The 16,668-nt window shown below is 56.1% G+C and overlaps 1 protein-coding gene across 1 annotated transcript in view; it reads left to right on the forward strand.

Annotated features, from left to right (window-relative positions):
* SLCO2B1 (solute carrier organic anion transporter family member 2B1) overlaps positions 1–16,215 on the forward strand; it is a 52,835-nt gene extending 36,620 nt beyond the window's left edge. The window contains exons 8-14 of the mRNA XM_075546282.1: positions 730–832; positions 4,709–5,066; positions 7,723–7,888; positions 9,366–9,529; positions 10,781–10,845; positions 11,291–11,411; positions 13,521–16,215. Coding sequence (XP_075402397.1) covers positions 730–832; positions 4,709–5,066; positions 7,723–7,888; positions 9,366–9,529; positions 10,781–10,845; positions 11,291–11,411; positions 13,521–13,701 — 1,158 coding nt within the window. The 3' untranslated portion in view covers positions 13,702–16,215. The remainder of the gene's footprint in view (positions 1–729; positions 833–4,708; positions 5,067–7,722; positions 7,889–9,365; positions 9,530–10,780; positions 10,846–11,290; positions 11,412–13,520) is intronic.
* Positions 16,216–16,668: the final 453 nt, after the last annotated feature.

Genomic DNA, 16,668 nt, shown 5'->3' on the forward strand with positions numbered 1-16,668 from the left:
GTCTTGAAGATGATGTCGATGACGTGAATGGGGGGATGTTTCAGGTGATGGGGAGAGCGATACAGAAGTCAGTGGTTCTGATGGTAACTTTTTCCCTTTCTTTTTGAACTTTTTATTGGGCGAGTTAGTATTTTACAGAGAAAATCTGTTTTTCATGCAGCAGTTCAAACGCATTTTGTTGCTTCGCGTGGGAGGGGCGCGTATTACGGATCCAGCGTTATTCTTGACTGCTGCATAGTATTCCGCGGTGTGTATGTGCTGTGTTGGTTTGCCCATTCTTCCATCGATGGGCATTTAGGTGTCGCCACCTTTTTGCCGTGATGGTCGTGGGTGTTCATGCTATGGCTCTTAATTTTCTAGGGTTTATACCAAATATTGGGATTGCTGGATCACATGATATGTCTAATTCCAGCTTTTTAAGGGAACGCCATACTGTTCTGCACACTATGCTGCTGACTTTCATGGTTAAGGATGAGGACGACGATGGGCTATGTGGACACTGGGATTGAGGGGGCAAAATGCAGTGACTGGAACCTCATGAATTCTTCCTAAAACCGCTTCTCCGCTGCCTCAGTGCCGAGAGCAAGCAGAGCACAGTTGGTCCCCATTGCTCCGGACAGGAGCCAAGCCCTGAGGGCCTCTCCCCTCTCAGAGCCCTTACCCCAGCCCACAGCTAGAGGGGAGTGGGCCCACATACCACTGACTACCCTTGGTTACCTGTCTCTCCAGGTTAAGGATTCCTCCTGTGAGCAGAGCCTTGGAGAATACCCAGGGAGCCAGAACAGCCTAGCTCAGGTTGCACCCGACCTGAGTGTGGTCCAGTTCATCAAAGGTAGGTGAGCTCCGGGCCAATCTGCGGGGAGATGTGAGACCGGACAGGATCCTTTCTTGACTCTCCCTCTACAACGACAGGCTCCTTCCTACCACCTTTACATTCTGTATCAATCGTAACTCAAATCATTCCTTCTGCCTGGAACACCATTCATTGTTTATTGCTACCTTTCAAAAGTCTCCCTGCCCCTCTTAAGTCAGGCTCAAGCACCCCGATTTCCTCCTCAATTACATACGGGCTGTGCAGGCGGCAGGTCTGCTTCCCTCCCACCTCTCCTTCTCAGCGCTTCAGAGCCCTCCGTGTCCGCTCGGTGATGAGCCACGTGCTTGTCTGCACAAGTTCCTAGAGGCCACGCCCTGGGCCATGACCCCTCTTTGCATCCCCCCCTCCGCTGAGCTTGCAAAAAGGAGGACCTCAGATACTAGCTGCTGAATTCCCAAGCTGTGGTATGAATGGAAGATGCTCTGGGTTGAAGTCCAAAGACCTGGATCTTTGTCCTGGGTCAATGCTCCTTTGGGGGCCTCAATTTCCCAAGAGAGAGAGGACCAGATTCGGTGATCCACAGTTCAATGATCTCTGATCCCCAAACTCGGCACAGAACCAATCAGCAGTCGTGGTATGTTGTGATCAGTTCTACAGACCTCAGCACACTGATTGAGTGCCCGCTGTGGGCACGCTCGCTACTAATAAGGGAGCCCTGGACTGTGCGTCAGAAGACCCAGTTCTGAATCCGACTGCCGACACTGGCCAGTGTCCATCTTGGAGCATTTAATCTTTCCCTAACTCGGATGTCCTCCTCTGAAACACCACGGTCAATGCAACAATGACTGACATTGCGAGACTCAAATTGCACGGATTGTGTGGAGTAATGGTCGGGTCACTAATTCTTGTGGTGAGAAATGCGATATACTATAACTAAAATGTCCTTGTATAAAGGACAGTGACCACTTCAGTGACCCCTGCTACCCTGATATTGTTGTTCTGGCCATGGCCCACATGGCTGCTTGTAGTCTAGGAGAAGGAGGGCATGAGTCCTAGAGGCAAGGGCTTGGACTGCCTCATCTCAGGTCCCCACCCCCAGCTGTCACTGCGCCAGCACAGGACTTGTACCAAAGAAGAGCTTATGAATCCCTGCCTGCCCAGAGGGAAGCTGGCACCAGTGCCTGAAACAGGATCCTGGGTCTTGGCCTTGATCACCTGGGCATGAATGAGGCAGAGAGAGGTAGAGCCTCCATTCTTCAGCTGTGACCTCTAGATCATGGGGGACACAAGGTCCTTAACCAAGGGCATGTCCCTATCTGATGGAGGAGATCTAGTCCCTGAACTAAGGGAGGACCTGGCCTGTCTGACAGGGTAGGAATTGTCTTGAGCTCAGGGAGACGCCTGCCCAATGGGGAAGACTTATCTCTGACTGGAGGCAACTCCTTCAGGTACTTCTTAAGTAAAAAGCCCAACTTCTTAAGTAAAAAGCTGCTCTCCACCCCCCCCACTCCCCCCGAATTTCCCATCTATTATGGAAACAGCTACTGGTGCTGAGGAGCAATGGAGGATGGAAGATGGAGGGTAGGGACAGAGCACACCACTGTAATTAGCAAAGGAGATTGGCTGAAAATGGAAATAGCTAAATGAGTCTCCTGGAGCCAGAGGGGCATGGGAATTGGGGTGGGAGACTGAAGGGGGAATGGCCCTGCCCTGCGCCACCTCCCGCTCTTCTCTGGGCCTCACCTGGTCAATGAGGGCCCTGCACAACTTGAGCCAAGTAAGATGAACACCCCACGGTCCTCACAGTAGCTCATAGAGGGAAGGAGACTGGAACAAGCAGACTGGAGTGAGACCCAGGAATCACAGCCCCCCACTCCAAGTGCTGGTCGAGTGGACTGTGTGGGTGACAAGGAACTAGGGACCCAAGGCAGGCCTGAGGAGTCAAGGAGGGGGAATGCCAAGATCCCAGCCTCCACCTCCTGCCTAGTTTGTTTGTCTTCATTTTCCGGGTCCCAAGGAAACAACTCTTAGCTGGGGAACCAGCTGGCTTGGCCATGCTCTTATACAGACAGGCCTAAGCCTCCTGGAATGGAGACCCTGGTCCAACTGCTGCAGGAACAGAGAGGGCCCTTCTTGGCCCTTCTCCCAGTCGCTCTGGCTAGTGGTTTCCTTCTCTGATGCCTCTTCTTAGAAAGGCTTTGCCTTCTCCACCCCTAACCCCCCCCCCACACACACACACCTGGATCCTGTGCCTGCTGCAGGCAGAAACACACCTCTTCCCCTTGTTGCTGGTGAAGAAATAGTCACGGCACATGTCAGAACAGAACCTGTTTCTGGACGTTCCCTTGACCGCTCCTGCCAGTGGGTGCACTGAAATTTACAGGGGAAGGGAGTTACCCAATGCCGAGTATCCTTCAGTTCAACAGATGTGCAGTGTAGGTAGTCTGTGAACAAGGCCCCGTTTGGGGGGCTAGCAGGGGGCTGGGGGGAGGTCATCAATGCCAGAACAACTACTTTGTCTCTGTTGCTGGTCCTTTCTGGGAGTCCACTACACTTGCCACCCCAACCCATGGCCACCTCCCCAGACCATCCCATCGTTCAGGTCCAGAACTGGGATTGGGGTCAGGGAAGACTTCCTAAATTGAGGGCATCGTTAAGCTGAATAATAGGTACAGAGACCTTTCACTGGAAGCCCCCAGCCTTCAGGGACTCAGGAGTGCCCTGCGCACAGGGGAGTGCCTGTAGGGAGGCTACAGGAGTCAGCCTGGTCCGGGACTCTGACCTCGGTCATGTGAGGAGTGGGAGCCATGGGAGGAGGTGGGGGGCAGTGGAGTGACTGCAGTTTACACGCATGATCTTCATCCTTGTGTGTCATCATCTGGGGGCGGGGGGCTCTGCAGCTGTCTCTTCCATTCATGTATGAACCCTTTGATGGATGGGACCAGGAAGGACTCAGCCCTATCATGGGACACCCTGTCCAGGGCCTGGACTATTCTGGATACCAGCATATGTGTGTTAGGACTGTGAAGAGTGAGGTCCCTTGGCCAGCTCCCGGCTGGTGCCCAGGCAGAAGCTGAACCAAAGCAATCTGGGTGGAGGAAAAGGGGACTCAATGAATCTAGTGCCCCCACCGCAGGGTGCCCACATACAAAATCTGGGGTGCTCCACAGCCAGTGTATACCTAGGGGGTGGGCAGTGAGCCAGCAAGTGGGACAGGATACTGTGTCCCCCAGGGCTGAGTGGACGAGGCAGGTAGGGGTGTGAGGAAATCAGAGCAGTCAGAGACTTTCTGGAGAAGGCAGGATTAAGGCTGACGTGGAAGGAGCCCTGGTGGCAGAGTGGTTACGAGTTCGGCTGCTAACCGGTTGCAAGGTCAGCAGTTCAAAACCACAAGCCGCTCTTGGGGAGAAAGATGAGGCTTTCTACTCCTATAAAGAGTTCCAGCCTAGGAAACTCATAGGGGTAGTTCTGGCCTGTCCTGCAGGGCTACTATGAGGCGGCCGAGACTCTATGGCAGTGAGGTTTTTGAGTTCTGAAGGAGGTGGGGTGGACAGCCTGGAGCAGCAGTTCCCCGGGATGTGATAGAACCGCCCAGAAGGGCTTAGAATGGGGTGGCAGGGAGCAGAATGGCATGCAGTGGCCCTGCCCTTCAAGGGAGCAGGGTGGGTAGCAGGAGACTTCGAAGATGGAATCCAATGGAATGGAATGCAGTTCTGTATAATGATTTTTCCGTATAAGTGACTGGAACGGGATGGGGTGGAGAGGAAGGAGACAGAGGGAGAGGACGGAATAGCGTGGACTAGAACTCACTGGGTAGAGCTGAAAAGCCTGGTATGGCCGCCTGATGTCCAGTCTGCTTGCTCTGACCTCCTCTCCATTCCCCACCCCCAACAGTCTTCCCTAGGGTGCTGCTGCGGAATCTACGCCACCCCATCTTCCTGCTGGTGGTCCTGGCCCAGGTGTGTCTGCTGTCCACGGTGGCGGGCATGGCCACTTTCCTGCCCAAGTTTCTGGAGCGCCAGTTTTCCATCACCGCCTCCTACGCCAACGTGCTCATTGGAGGCCTCACCATCCCCGCGGCCATCGTGGGCGTGGTGGTGGGCGGGGTCCTCGTCAAGCGCCTGCACCTGGGCCCTATGCGCAGTACCACCCTCTGCCTGCTGGGGGCACTGCTGGGCCTCCTTTGCAGCCTGCCCCTCTTCTTTATGGGCTGTTCCACTCACCAGATTGCAGGCGTCACCCCAGGGCCTGGGTGAGTGTGGGCGTGGGCATGTGAGTGGAAACATGGGGTAGGATGGGGCAGGGACCCTGGGCAGGTCAAGCCAATGAGGGACCTACCTGCCACAGAACTAGCCCCCTGACGATAGCATTGGGCCCCCGCCTCTTTGCTTACAAGCCATATCCCCAGAGTAGTCAGGGCACAGCGGAAGGAGGGCAGTGCTCAGACCTGCGTTGGAGACGGGCGAGGGCAGGTCTCCACCCTGAGGGTGAGGGTGGCCGGTGAGGTGAGCTCAGGACCGAAAGACCCTAACCCAACACACCACCCTCGAGTGGATCCCAACACATCGTCCATCGGGACAGGGTTTTGGAGGCTGTCCCTCTTCACGGATGCGGACAGCCTCGCATCTCTCTCCCGTGGCGGGGCTGGCGGGTTTGAACTGCCGGCCTGTGGTTAGCAGCTGCGGAAAGGACACAGGCACTGGGGAGGGCTCAGGCCGAGACCTCAGAGAGCCTGCAGGAAGGCAGTGCTGCCCCTCGGGGGTCCTCATATCGCTCCTACGTCCTTCCCCGGCCATGGTGGTGGGCTGGTTAGGAGCTGCGCTGCTAATCGTGGGGTCAGCAGCTGGAACCTATACGGGCCCTTCTGCGGGAGGGAGAAGTTTTCTGCGCCCGTAGAGATTCACGGCCCCAGAACCTCACAGGGGAAATTCTACTCCGCCTTATAGGCCACTACCAGTTGGAATCAATTCTGTGGCAATGAGGTGAGGCGGTTGCTTGATTTCTCCCAAAGTTTGTAGGGCGGCACCTGCTTCCCACCTCCCAGAGGTGACCTCTGAGGCTTCCATCCTGCCTATTCATCCCCTGCACCTCACATACATACATAGCACACCCCTCCCCTTGAGAGGCTCAGGGAGGACGCTGTCCTGCCTCTTCTCTAGAACGATTTCATTGTGCCCGGGAACCGCTCCAGTTTAGCTTGGCCAGGACACCCAGTCAGAATTCCCCAACGTTCGCTGTCCCCACTTCATCCTTGGCACAGCTACCCTCCACCCAGGTGTCAGCTCTGGCACCCAGATCCAGTCTCTGAGGCGGAGGGATCGCCCTGTCTCTGGATGAGGCCCCACCCTCACCAGCTCCCCCACAGCTCCCTGTGTCCCTTCCTCCTGCTTGCAGACAGTGAGGCGGCTGCACTTCCTGTGCACAGAGCCCTGCTGTGCCTGGAGGAGCCCTGGGGGCCACCAGGGTTCTGCGATGATTCTTAGAGGGAGGATTGGGTGGAGAAGAGGCAGTCTGCCCTCTCTCGCTCACACCTGGACTCTGCCCCATCTCACCTGTGCTCTCATGGACAACTCCCCCTGGGCCCTCACTCAGACAAGAAGCCTCAAATGACAGCAACTAAGAACCGAGGGCCTCCTGCCCACCTAGTGCTTCTGTGGACCCTCACCATCTCTGTGAGATAGACTTGATATGGACAGTCAGGCTCAGAGAGACAGGTCTGCTGCCCAGCTGAAGGGGACAGAGTCCAGCTCCAGGGCTCCCCCTACAGGAATAACCAGCTCCAAGTGGTCCCTGAGGAGGATGGGGTGGAGGAAGGTGGGTTCGCCCTGCTCGGACTGCCAGCTGCTGGCAGAGGCTGTACCCCAAAACGCCTGCCCTGGCCAGATCCCCTGGCATGGCTTCTTGGTAGGTTTTCCCCTTCAGGCCACTCCACTCTGCTCCCTGTCCTGCGTGAGGCACCTCCAGGCAGGGCAGGAGACACTAGCTGGCATGGGAGGAGGGAAGGAAGGTACGCTCACCTTGCCTCCAGGTCCCACCTGTCCACCCCCCTCCCAGGGCCATTTCAGGGGCAGCTCCACCCCCAGCCTTTAGGCAGGCCCCTGCTGCCAGGCTCACCTCTATGCCTGGTCTTCCATCCCACCGGCTCCCCTCCAAGTGCAGAGCACAGCCGGTGCCCACCTATAGCTTGCTCTCCACCTCCCTGGAGAGGTGCGCTGTGCTTCCTGTTAGCTGTGAAGCCAGGTCAGACTCTGAGTCCTAGTGGCCACCTCCCTGCCCCCACTCAGGGAGAGTTGTCCCCTAAGAGCTCAGCTGACCCATCTCGTTCACCTCACCTTGAGGGCATCCCTGGAGTCTGAGGACAAGTCCTCAGGAGGGCCTAAGGCAAATCCTGGTCTCAGTGGACAGGGCACCCGGTATAGGCCATGACATCATGAGACTGGATGACATGGGTAAGGGGGTACCCTGCTGAGCAGACACACAGAAAACCTGAGCCCAGAGGGAGGGAGGCAGGAGGGGGCCTGGCAACCCCCGGCCTCCTTACCAGTCCCGCACTCAGAGAAAAGGACCCAGCCCAGCCCATCACAAGAAGGACACTTTTCAGGAATTTTCTTGTGTAGAGGGTCATAGAGAAGCAGAGATTGCTGCAGAAGCTGCTCAGACACTGGTAGACTCTTGAGACTTGAAGGGGGTCTGAGTCTCTGGTCCAATGTTCCCCACTCTGCCCATATCCCTGCTCATCCCCCTTGGGCCGAGGAGGTCACAGGGCACACTGCGAGGGCACAGCCCTGACAGGGAAACAAACTGTGTGGAATGGAAAGCTCCAGCCAGGGCTCTTAGGGATGGGGTCCCAGCTCCTGGTCCCAAGGGAGAAGAGCCAGGCCAACCCTGCCCGTCTTCTCTCCCTGCAGCACCCGGCTTGAGCGGGAGCTGTTTCCAGGCTGCTCCGAGTCCTGCTCCTGCCCATCAGACGACTTTAACCCCGTCTGCGACCCCAGCACCCACGTGGAGTACATCACCCCCTGCCACGCAGGCTGCAGTAGCCGGGGGAACCAGGAGACCATGAACAAGAGCACGGTCTGTCAAACCCCGGCGGCTCCCCCAACTCTCCCCGTCCCTCTGCACCTGCCACACCCTATCGGTCCCACCCTCTGCTTGTCTGGCTGCCTCTCCCTTCTGTGGAAGAAGTAGGAGGTTATTCTCTGTCCGTTTCCTGTGCCCAGGGCACAGGTCTGAGCCAGACCGGCCCCCAGCTGCAGACTCCCCACACACACACACGTTGTTTTGAGAAACCACAAAGAACTTCTTGGGACCAAAGTGTAAGGCAGGGTCCTCGGAGGTAAAGCCAAGCCCATTCAGAGACGGGCTTTGAATGCCAGGCGGAGAGTGGAGGTGCTAGGCCGAGAGTGATGGGGGGTGGGGGGGCACGGATGGTTTTGGAGCAAGAAAAGAGGGAATTGGAAATCAGTTGACCATGCTAGAGGCCATAGTGCGGGGAAAGACAGAACAAGTGTAGGACGAAAGAGAAGACCGGTGAAGAGGCCGGTGTTGTCGCCCCGTCCTCAGTCTGTCAGTTGACAAGCCCACACTGAGTTCCTCTGCCGAGCCACAGAGCCCTGCCCCAGGGGGCACTCAGTAGGGGGTCGAGGGCAATGTAATCAGCAGTGATTCTCTGTGCCCTTTGAGAAAGGCCACCCAAACCAGGTGGCTCGCCCTCCCCTTCCTCCTCAGTCTCCCCAAAGGACAAGTGAGGACGGTAAAGCCACCTTCCTCAGGCAGTGAGGAGGGCAGTGTTCAGCTGTTTGTTAGGACAGTATGTCTCTCTCTCCAGAAGCCCACCCCACCTCCATGAGGCAGGATCCCTGCTCTGACCCCTTCGGGCCCGGCTGGGGTCCTGCCAGCTGGCCAGAGTAGACCATGGTGCTGACATTTCTTCAGAATCCAGCCAGATGCCCCCAGGTGGGGTGAACTGTTACACCCTCCTAACACCTGCTGTTCTGACTGGTCTGATCTCCCCAAGAGCCCGCCCATCCAGTCCTGGCCCGCCCGGTGAGGCAGGCCTCTGGAGGAGGTGGTGGTCTTCCTGTGGAAGTGGGGCCCAGGGCCCTGAGGCCAAACCACCGGATGCAAGCCCCTGTTCGGCCTCTGGCTGACTCTGTTACCATAGACACATGGTCTTAACTCTTTGGCCTCAGTTTCCCGGTCTGTGAAATGGGGGTCACAGTGTTACTGAAGGCTATGTGGCATGGGGCTCAATGCACTGCATGGATGGACTCATGCATGAGTTGGAGTCACTGGAGGTGATACTTTTCGGGGTCCCTTCCCATGTTTACCCTGACCTCCCTGGCTGCCCACGGTCTCAGACGAGAGATAGCCTCCATTGTGTATGGACAGCCTGTGAACACGGAACTGCCTGGCTCCCTGAGTCATGCAAACAGAGCCAAGAGGTCTGACGCCCCGGAATGCAGCCGGTGCAGCCGACTGTGCCCCGGGCCTGTCGTGAACCTTCCCGCCTTTGGCAGCACCTGAAGGCTCTTCTACCCCCGTCCCACAGGCCTTTTACACGGACTGCAGCTGTGTGGCAGGGGGCGGCCCTGTGCTGGCGGGCTCCTGTGACTCGACCTGCAGCCACCTGGTGCTGCCCTTCGTGCTCCTGATCAGCGTGAGCGCGGCGCTGGCCAGCATCACGCACACCCCCTCCTTCATGCTCATCCTAAGGTGAGGGCCGCTCCGGAAGCAGGGTGAGCGGGGACAGGTGGGCACTGAGGATGCTCAACCACAACCAGGTGGGGGGTGCCCAGAAAGGTCACTGTATGTCTTGGTCCCCACAACAGATGGAACAACTTCACTCCCGATCTTACAGATAAAAGCACTGAGGCTCAGAGGAATTCACGAGCCAGCCCCAGGTCACATCACAAGTGCTGGCGCCTGACCCAGTACCTGTCTACCCTGGGGTGGGGCTGGGGGTGGGGACAGCACACTTTGAGGCCCTGGCCTGACCTCCCTGAAATGGGCACACACAGGAGAGTGCCCGAGACACCAAACTGAGTCGGTGGGCCCGTTGGGTGGGGGGAGGCAGGACGTCAGGCCATGTCAGTGAACACTTGCTGCACTTAGGGCAAGCTCACTGCACCCCCAGCCTGTGCAGTCTGCCCACTGGCTTTTGGCCGGATCCTTCATCCTGAAAATGCCTGCTGGGCTGGACGGATAGTCCCTGATGCCAACATCAGAGCCATCTTGGGGTAGAGGGCGGGCAGGGACAGGGCGGGACAATCCCGATTTTTCACTATGCTGGGGTTACTTTATTTCTTATCTGCAGCCTAGAGAAGTAGATGAGGGATAGAGTCCTGGTAAGCATTGAGAGACCTGTAGGTTCATAGGACAGGCTGGGGGCAGGGGGCCGGGGGCCGGGGGAGATAGAGAAAGAGAGAAGGGGGAGGGGGCGAGAAGCCCCAGCAGGCAGCGTGATTTCAAGGAGTTAGAACGCAGGCTCTGCGATGCAGAGATAGATCCTGGCTGGTTAACTGGGGTCTCGATCAAGTTGCTTCACATTGGTCTCCTTCTCTGTGAGATGGGTCAAATGAGGTCCCTACCTCAGGGGGCTGAGCCCCTGGGAAGCCCCCGCGGTGCCAGCCATCACTGTTACTGGGGAGGAACTGGGATTGCCGGGGAGCTCAGGCTGGAAGCCAGGGGGAGTGATTGTCTGTCCCAATGCCTTGTCTTACCCAGCGTAGGAGAGGAGGTGGCCTTGATCAGGGCCAGGGGGAGGTCAGCACAGAGTCTGAGTGGCCAGGGAGTGTGTCTGGTACACAGGACCAGGCTCTGCAGGTTAAAGGGAGATGAGGTACAGGGGCTGAGCCCCCAACCTTTCAAGAGACAGGGGTGATGAGAGCCCCTCTTTGCTACTGTGTGGCCCTTGGGGCCTGGAGCCCTCTTAATGCTCAGGTTGTGCTTGTTCCCACTTGTCAGGGGGGTGAAGAAAGAAGACAAGACGTTGGCGGTGGGCATCCAGTTCATGCTGCAGAGAGTACTTGGTAAAAGGGTCTGCTGGGACCATGGGCGGGCCTGCTGGGGTCTGGAAGCCTACCACTGCATGCTAAACCTGGAGGCACAGGGATGAGTGGGGCTCTTAACTTGGAGGTAGTGGCATAGTGGTTAGACATTGTTACCCGCCCAGTTGGCAGTTCAAAACCATCAGCTGCTCCACAGAAGAAAAACGAGGCTTTCGATTACCATGAAGAACTGCAGTCTCAGAAACCCAGGGGCAGTTCTGCCATGCCCTGTTTGGTCACTCCGAGTCAGCATTGACTCCATGGCAGCGAGTGTGGCTTTGGGGTTTTAACCTGGAGGTGGTGGGGAGAAAGAAGCTGCACAGCTCCTCAGGGAAGCTGCGGGTGCCCCTGAGGACTACAGGAGCCCATGCGGAGGGGTGAGGGCCCCGGGGCCCTGCTGTGTTCCCTGAGCCCCTTCCTCCTGCAGCCTGGATGCTCAGCCCCGTGGTCCACGGCAGCACCATCGACACTACCTGCGTGTACTGGGCCCAGAGCTGTGGACGCCGAGCCGTCTGCCGCTACTACGACCATGACCTGCTCCGGACCCGGTGAGGCTGGGGCGGCAGCTGCCAGAGGCTGTGGGAAGGGGGCTGGGAGGACACTTGGGACCCCAGCAGGACACCAGCAGGGGAACTGAGCTACCATGGCATCTCCCTGCTGCCTGGCATGTGCTGGGCACAGTCGTCCTGCAGGTTCCACTCTGCCAGCACCCCTTTTATCACAGAGGAGAGAGAGTCCATGTCAGCAGCCCAAGGCCACACAGCAAATACCAATGCCTGGCCAAACTGGGCCTTGAACCCACACTGGGTAACCATCCCAGGCTGGGCCTGCAGAGTCCGGTAAATGACCTAGCGGTGAAAGAGATCCTTTCTTTCTTTCTTTCTTTCTTTCTTTCTTTCTTTTTCTTTCTTTCTTTCTTCTTTCATCATTTTATTAGAGGCTCATACATCTCTTATCACAATCCATACATACATCAATTGTGTAAAGCACATTTGTATATTCATTGCCCTCATCATTCTCAAAACATTTGCTCTCCACTTAAGCCCCTGGCATCAGGTCCTCACTTTTCCCCTCCCTCCCTGCTCCCCTCTCCCTCATGAACCCTTGATAATTTCTAAATTATTATCTTGTCATATCTTGCCCTGTCCGACGTCTCCCCTCACCCACTCTTCTGTTGTCCGCCCCCCCAGGGAGGAGGTCACATGTAGATCCTTGTAATTAGTTCCCCCTTTCCAACCCACCCTCCCAGTATTGTCACACACCACTGGTCCTGAAGGGATCATCTGCCCTGGATTCCCTGTGTTTCCAGTTCCTATATGTACCAGTGTACATCCTCTGGTCTAGCCAGATTTGTAAGGTACAATTGGGATCATGATAGTGGGGGAGGAGGAAGCATTTAGGAACTAGAGGAAAGCTGTATGTTTCATCATTGCTACGTCGCACGCTGACTGACTCGTCTCCTCTCCGAGACGCTTCTGTAAGGGGATGTCCAGTGACCTACAAATGGGCTTTGGGTCTCCACTCCATACTTCCCCCTTCATTCACTATTATATGATTTTTTGTTCTGATGATGCCTGATACCTGATCCCTTCGACACCTTATGATCACACAGGCTGGTGTGCTTCTTCCATGTGGGCTTTGTTTCTTCTGAGCTAGATGGCTGCTTGCTTACCTTCAAGCCTTTAAGACCCCAGGCATTATCTTCTGGTAGCCAGGCACCATCAGCTTTCTTCACCACATTTGCTTATGCACCCATTTGTCTTCAGCGATCGTATCAGGGAGGTGAGCACACAATGATATGATTTTTTTGTTCTTTGACGCCTGATAACTGATCCCTTCGGCAGAGGGAGGTCATTTCTGTGGCTTCTTCTGTGGGCTTAGTCTTTCCATCTGTACAATGAGATGTTCAAATGAGCCTGATGGCAGAGAGGCTGCCAGCTCTGGGGCTTGCTAGGAGGGGCTTGCCAGCAGGCTGGGGTGCAGGGCTGGTCACTTCCAGCTTTGCAGAGAGCATGGTCCCTGTGGACAGGGGCTGTGGGCGGCAGGGGTGGGGGAGGAGGTATGTCTCCTAGGGGAGGAACTTTAAGGTAACAAAGGGGAGAGAGTCCTCTTCTGGGGGGCGAGGGAATGAGGATATCCTAACATGCTGCTAACCACAGGGTCAGCAGTTTGAAACCACCAACTGCTCCTTGGGAGAAAGATGAGGCTTTCTAGTCCCGTGAAGTGTTACAGTCCTGGTGGGGAACACACAGGGTCAGTCCCACCCTGCCACACAAGGGTGACTATGAGTCAGCATTGACTCAATGGCACTGAGTTTGACTTTGAAGTTTATGAGCACGTAGAGAGGGCACAGAGGAGCTGGTTCGTGCCACACAGCAGGCAGGCAAGGAAGATGCCCCACCCCTGTCTAGGGCCCCTTTTGCAGACCCTCCCCTGTTCCAGGGAAGGACCCCACCAGGGTCAACTGTGGGGTTGCTCCCAGCCATGGCCATGGTGACGGGGTCTGCTTGCTAGACTTCCTGGGGTCCTCTGCAGGGCCTCATTGCCTCCCACCGTACAATGGGCGAGCACTGTGGGCCCCACTCTGCCCCCGGCTCCAGGCCACCTAAGTCCTGGGTTGGACCGTCCTCTTCAAGAGCCCCTGCTCTTCCACCCAGGTTCATTGGCCTCCAGTTCTTCTTCAAGATGAGCTCCCTGGCCTGCTTCACCTTGGTTTTGGTCGTCCTGAGGCAGCAGCGCCAAGAGGCAGCCGCCAAGCTGAGCCTGCCCAAACCTGGCCGAGAAGAGCAGCCGTTGGATTCGGGGCCGGAGAAGAAGCCTGAGGACCCCAAAGTGTGAGCTGTCTGGGGACCCCATTCTAGCCAAGAGGGGCCGCCCCAGGACGGGGTGTCAGGAGTCCTTCCTGTGTTCTAATCTTGGCCACTCTGCTAACCTGCTGTGTGACTTTAACCAAGTCACCGACCCTCTCTGGGCCTTCATTGCTCATCTAAACCAAGGCATTAGTTGGGGAGTTTGCTCACAGCAAGAGGGACTTTCCCATCATTCCACCGTCAACAGGCTTCCCCTGAACCCAGTGCCTGAGTAGAAGGACTATACATCGTTCCCCGAGGCCCAGGGACGTGGACCACAGTAGGCCAGGCTGCCCTCCACAATGGACTCTGCTGAACTCGCCCGCTTGTCTGGAATATCCTCTCTGAGCCTCAGCCACCCCGTCTGCTCAGTGGGAATGGGCTTGCCTGCGTCCAACCTCATCCCAGCTGTGTGGTCAAGATGAAGTCAGGTGTTACTATGCCCCACCCCACCTGGAGGTGGTGCCCAGGACCGCATCCTTCCAGGTGTGTCCCTTTGGTGCCCCCTGGAGGCCGAGCCCTGCACTGGGCTCTGAAAGTAGACTCCGCTGGGAGGATGGGAGCTGGCCCTGACCTGGGTGCGCCCAGGGAAGACAGGGCCTTGGGGATCTGTTGTGCCGGGGCCCAGTCTATCCTCAGTGGCCCTCCGCTCAGGGATCCCAGACTGAGTATAGAGGTTTGAGGGTAGAACCCAGGCCCCAGACTCAGGGAGCCACAGAATGAAGACTAGGCCTTTAAGGGCCCTAGTCTAGGGAGAGAGACCCAGGCCCCACCCTTGGGTACTTTCCCACCTTCAGGGACCAAGCACACATGCACCGGTAGCCCACCGGGTGCCTCCAAGTCTCTGCAGCGTCTTGTAAATAAAATCTTTGTTTCACCGATTCCTTCCCGACGCCTCCTGTTACCTGGGGCTGTGTAGAGAATGTCTGCTTCTGTGGCACCCATGGGTCTGGGGCAACATCTGGTTCTCTTTGGGGCTGGTTCTTTGTAACAGCCAGGCCCACAATGCCAGGAGCAGTCATGGCCAGCTCTGTGGAGCGAGCGGGTCTGCCCATGCTTTGGGCTGGGCAGCTCAGTCCTTGTCTACACCAGGCCTGGTCTTGCTTTACACCCCATTCTCTCTGGACCAAGGAGCCTTGGGAGCGCAGTAGCTCTGCAGTTGGCTGTTAACCCAAAGGGCTGCAACTTGAACCCCAAGTGGCTCTGCAGGAGGAGAATGCAGCAGTCTGCTCCCGGAAAGCGTCCAGCCTCAGAAGCTCCGTAGAGCTGGTCTAGCGTGTCCTATAGAGGCCCTATGAACGGGAACGGACTCCTGACCTGGCTGTTTCCTTATGAGGAAAAGAGAGCTTCCCGGTGCCGACACCCCGCTCTGTTGCCACCACACTCCTTACCTGGGAGATGCCCCGATCTGGATAGGAGGAGGCAGAACCAGGAGCTGTCAGCCGGGCCTTCCCCAGGCCTGGACTGGGAGCCAGGGACCAAGCTGGGGTTGGAGGGGCTGGCAGTGGGGACACACATGACTTGCCCTCTGAACAACGGACTCCCTTTGACAGGGGGTTGAAGGTTTGTTTCCCTCGTGAAAGAAGAAAGTACCCAAATTCCAATTCTCGATTTTAAAATACCAACTGACACCTTTAATATTGTGCAGCAATCCGAGCAATGTGAGTATTTATCGGGGTCAAAAATGTCAGCGTCCCCTCCAACCAGATAAGGCCTTTATTTAGTACGTGCATATTTTCTTGTGCCTCCCTCTGACATCCCAGGTTTTGCAGAAGTCATCTGGAATGGTAGATATCGTTGATTATTAAATGTGTGTTTTGTCTTGTTTTAAATAATGAAACGAATCTTCCAGCAGCCTGCCAGGGGCGCCCCACCCGGGAGGGCAGACTGAGATGGTGGCACAGGCCCCCAGAGGGCGCCGCTGCCCGGTCCTGCCTTCTCTCTTCGGAGAGTCCATTCGTTCTTGCATAAACCTCTTCCTTCAAAGCTGAGGGAGGCTGCGTTAGAGTTTGCGACACATCATTTCTGGTTATTTACAGTTGAGTTCTGCTGGATGCGACTCCTAGTGACTTCCTGTGTGTTACCTCTTCCCGATCTTTATAATGGGGTCTGATTTTCATCCGACCGGGCTGTTCCCCGTAGTAATGGTGTCAGAAAAGGAATAAGGTCACGAGGCTTCCTGCCCCGTCCCAACTGCCCCATCCCCTCCTTGCCGAAGAGGAAATGGAGCCAGGCAGGGTCAGTGATGGCACAAGATCACACAGGCCACCGACTGCGGGGCGCAGGTTTCCAGCTGTGCGGGCACCACCGTTCATACCGCGGGGAGAGGCCTCGTTAAAGAAAGAGAACAACTGAATTAGGGGAGGAAGTGAAACTTCCTTAGAATGAAACTTCAGTAAAAACACATCGAATATGCCCCACAGTGTGGAAAAATTACATCGTGGTTTTATTCACTAGTTTACATACCACCTTACATAGCTTTTTAAAAATTAATTAGGATTTAATACCTATATCATTCCATATTTCCATCTCATCAAGTAAAATTGTACGACTGCTACCACAATCGGCTTCCAAACATTCTTTGTCTATGTGGACCTCTTGACGTCACCTCCCTTTTACACCCCCCCCCACTGTTACTCCCACTCCATACCGCAAACCCTTATTCTATGTGCTGACCCTATAGATTCATCAATCCTGGGTTTCAGACACCAAAACACAGAAAAGCATGTAACACGACGTCAAGAGGATGACCCCAAAGGCAGAGCTTTCTTTGACAATATTTTTTGACAAGGCTCCTCCCAACCCACAATTTTTTAAAAAATGTCTCACAGACTGGCTTCCGGCTCTGTATACACGTCAAATCCGATTTCTCCTATTTCTCCTCCACTGCCCATCTACTTGCAGGCCAAGCAGCCCATAATACTTCTATATCGGCATCGGAGGCGGCCCATGTCAT

Source organism: Tenrec ecaudatus, chromosome 4, assembly GCF_050624435.1.
Source record: "Tenrec ecaudatus isolate mTenEca1 chromosome 4, mTenEca1.hap1, whole genome shotgun sequence".
Classification (NCBI taxonomy): Eukaryota; Metazoa; Chordata; class Mammalia; order Afrosoricida; family Tenrecidae; genus Tenrec; species Tenrec ecaudatus.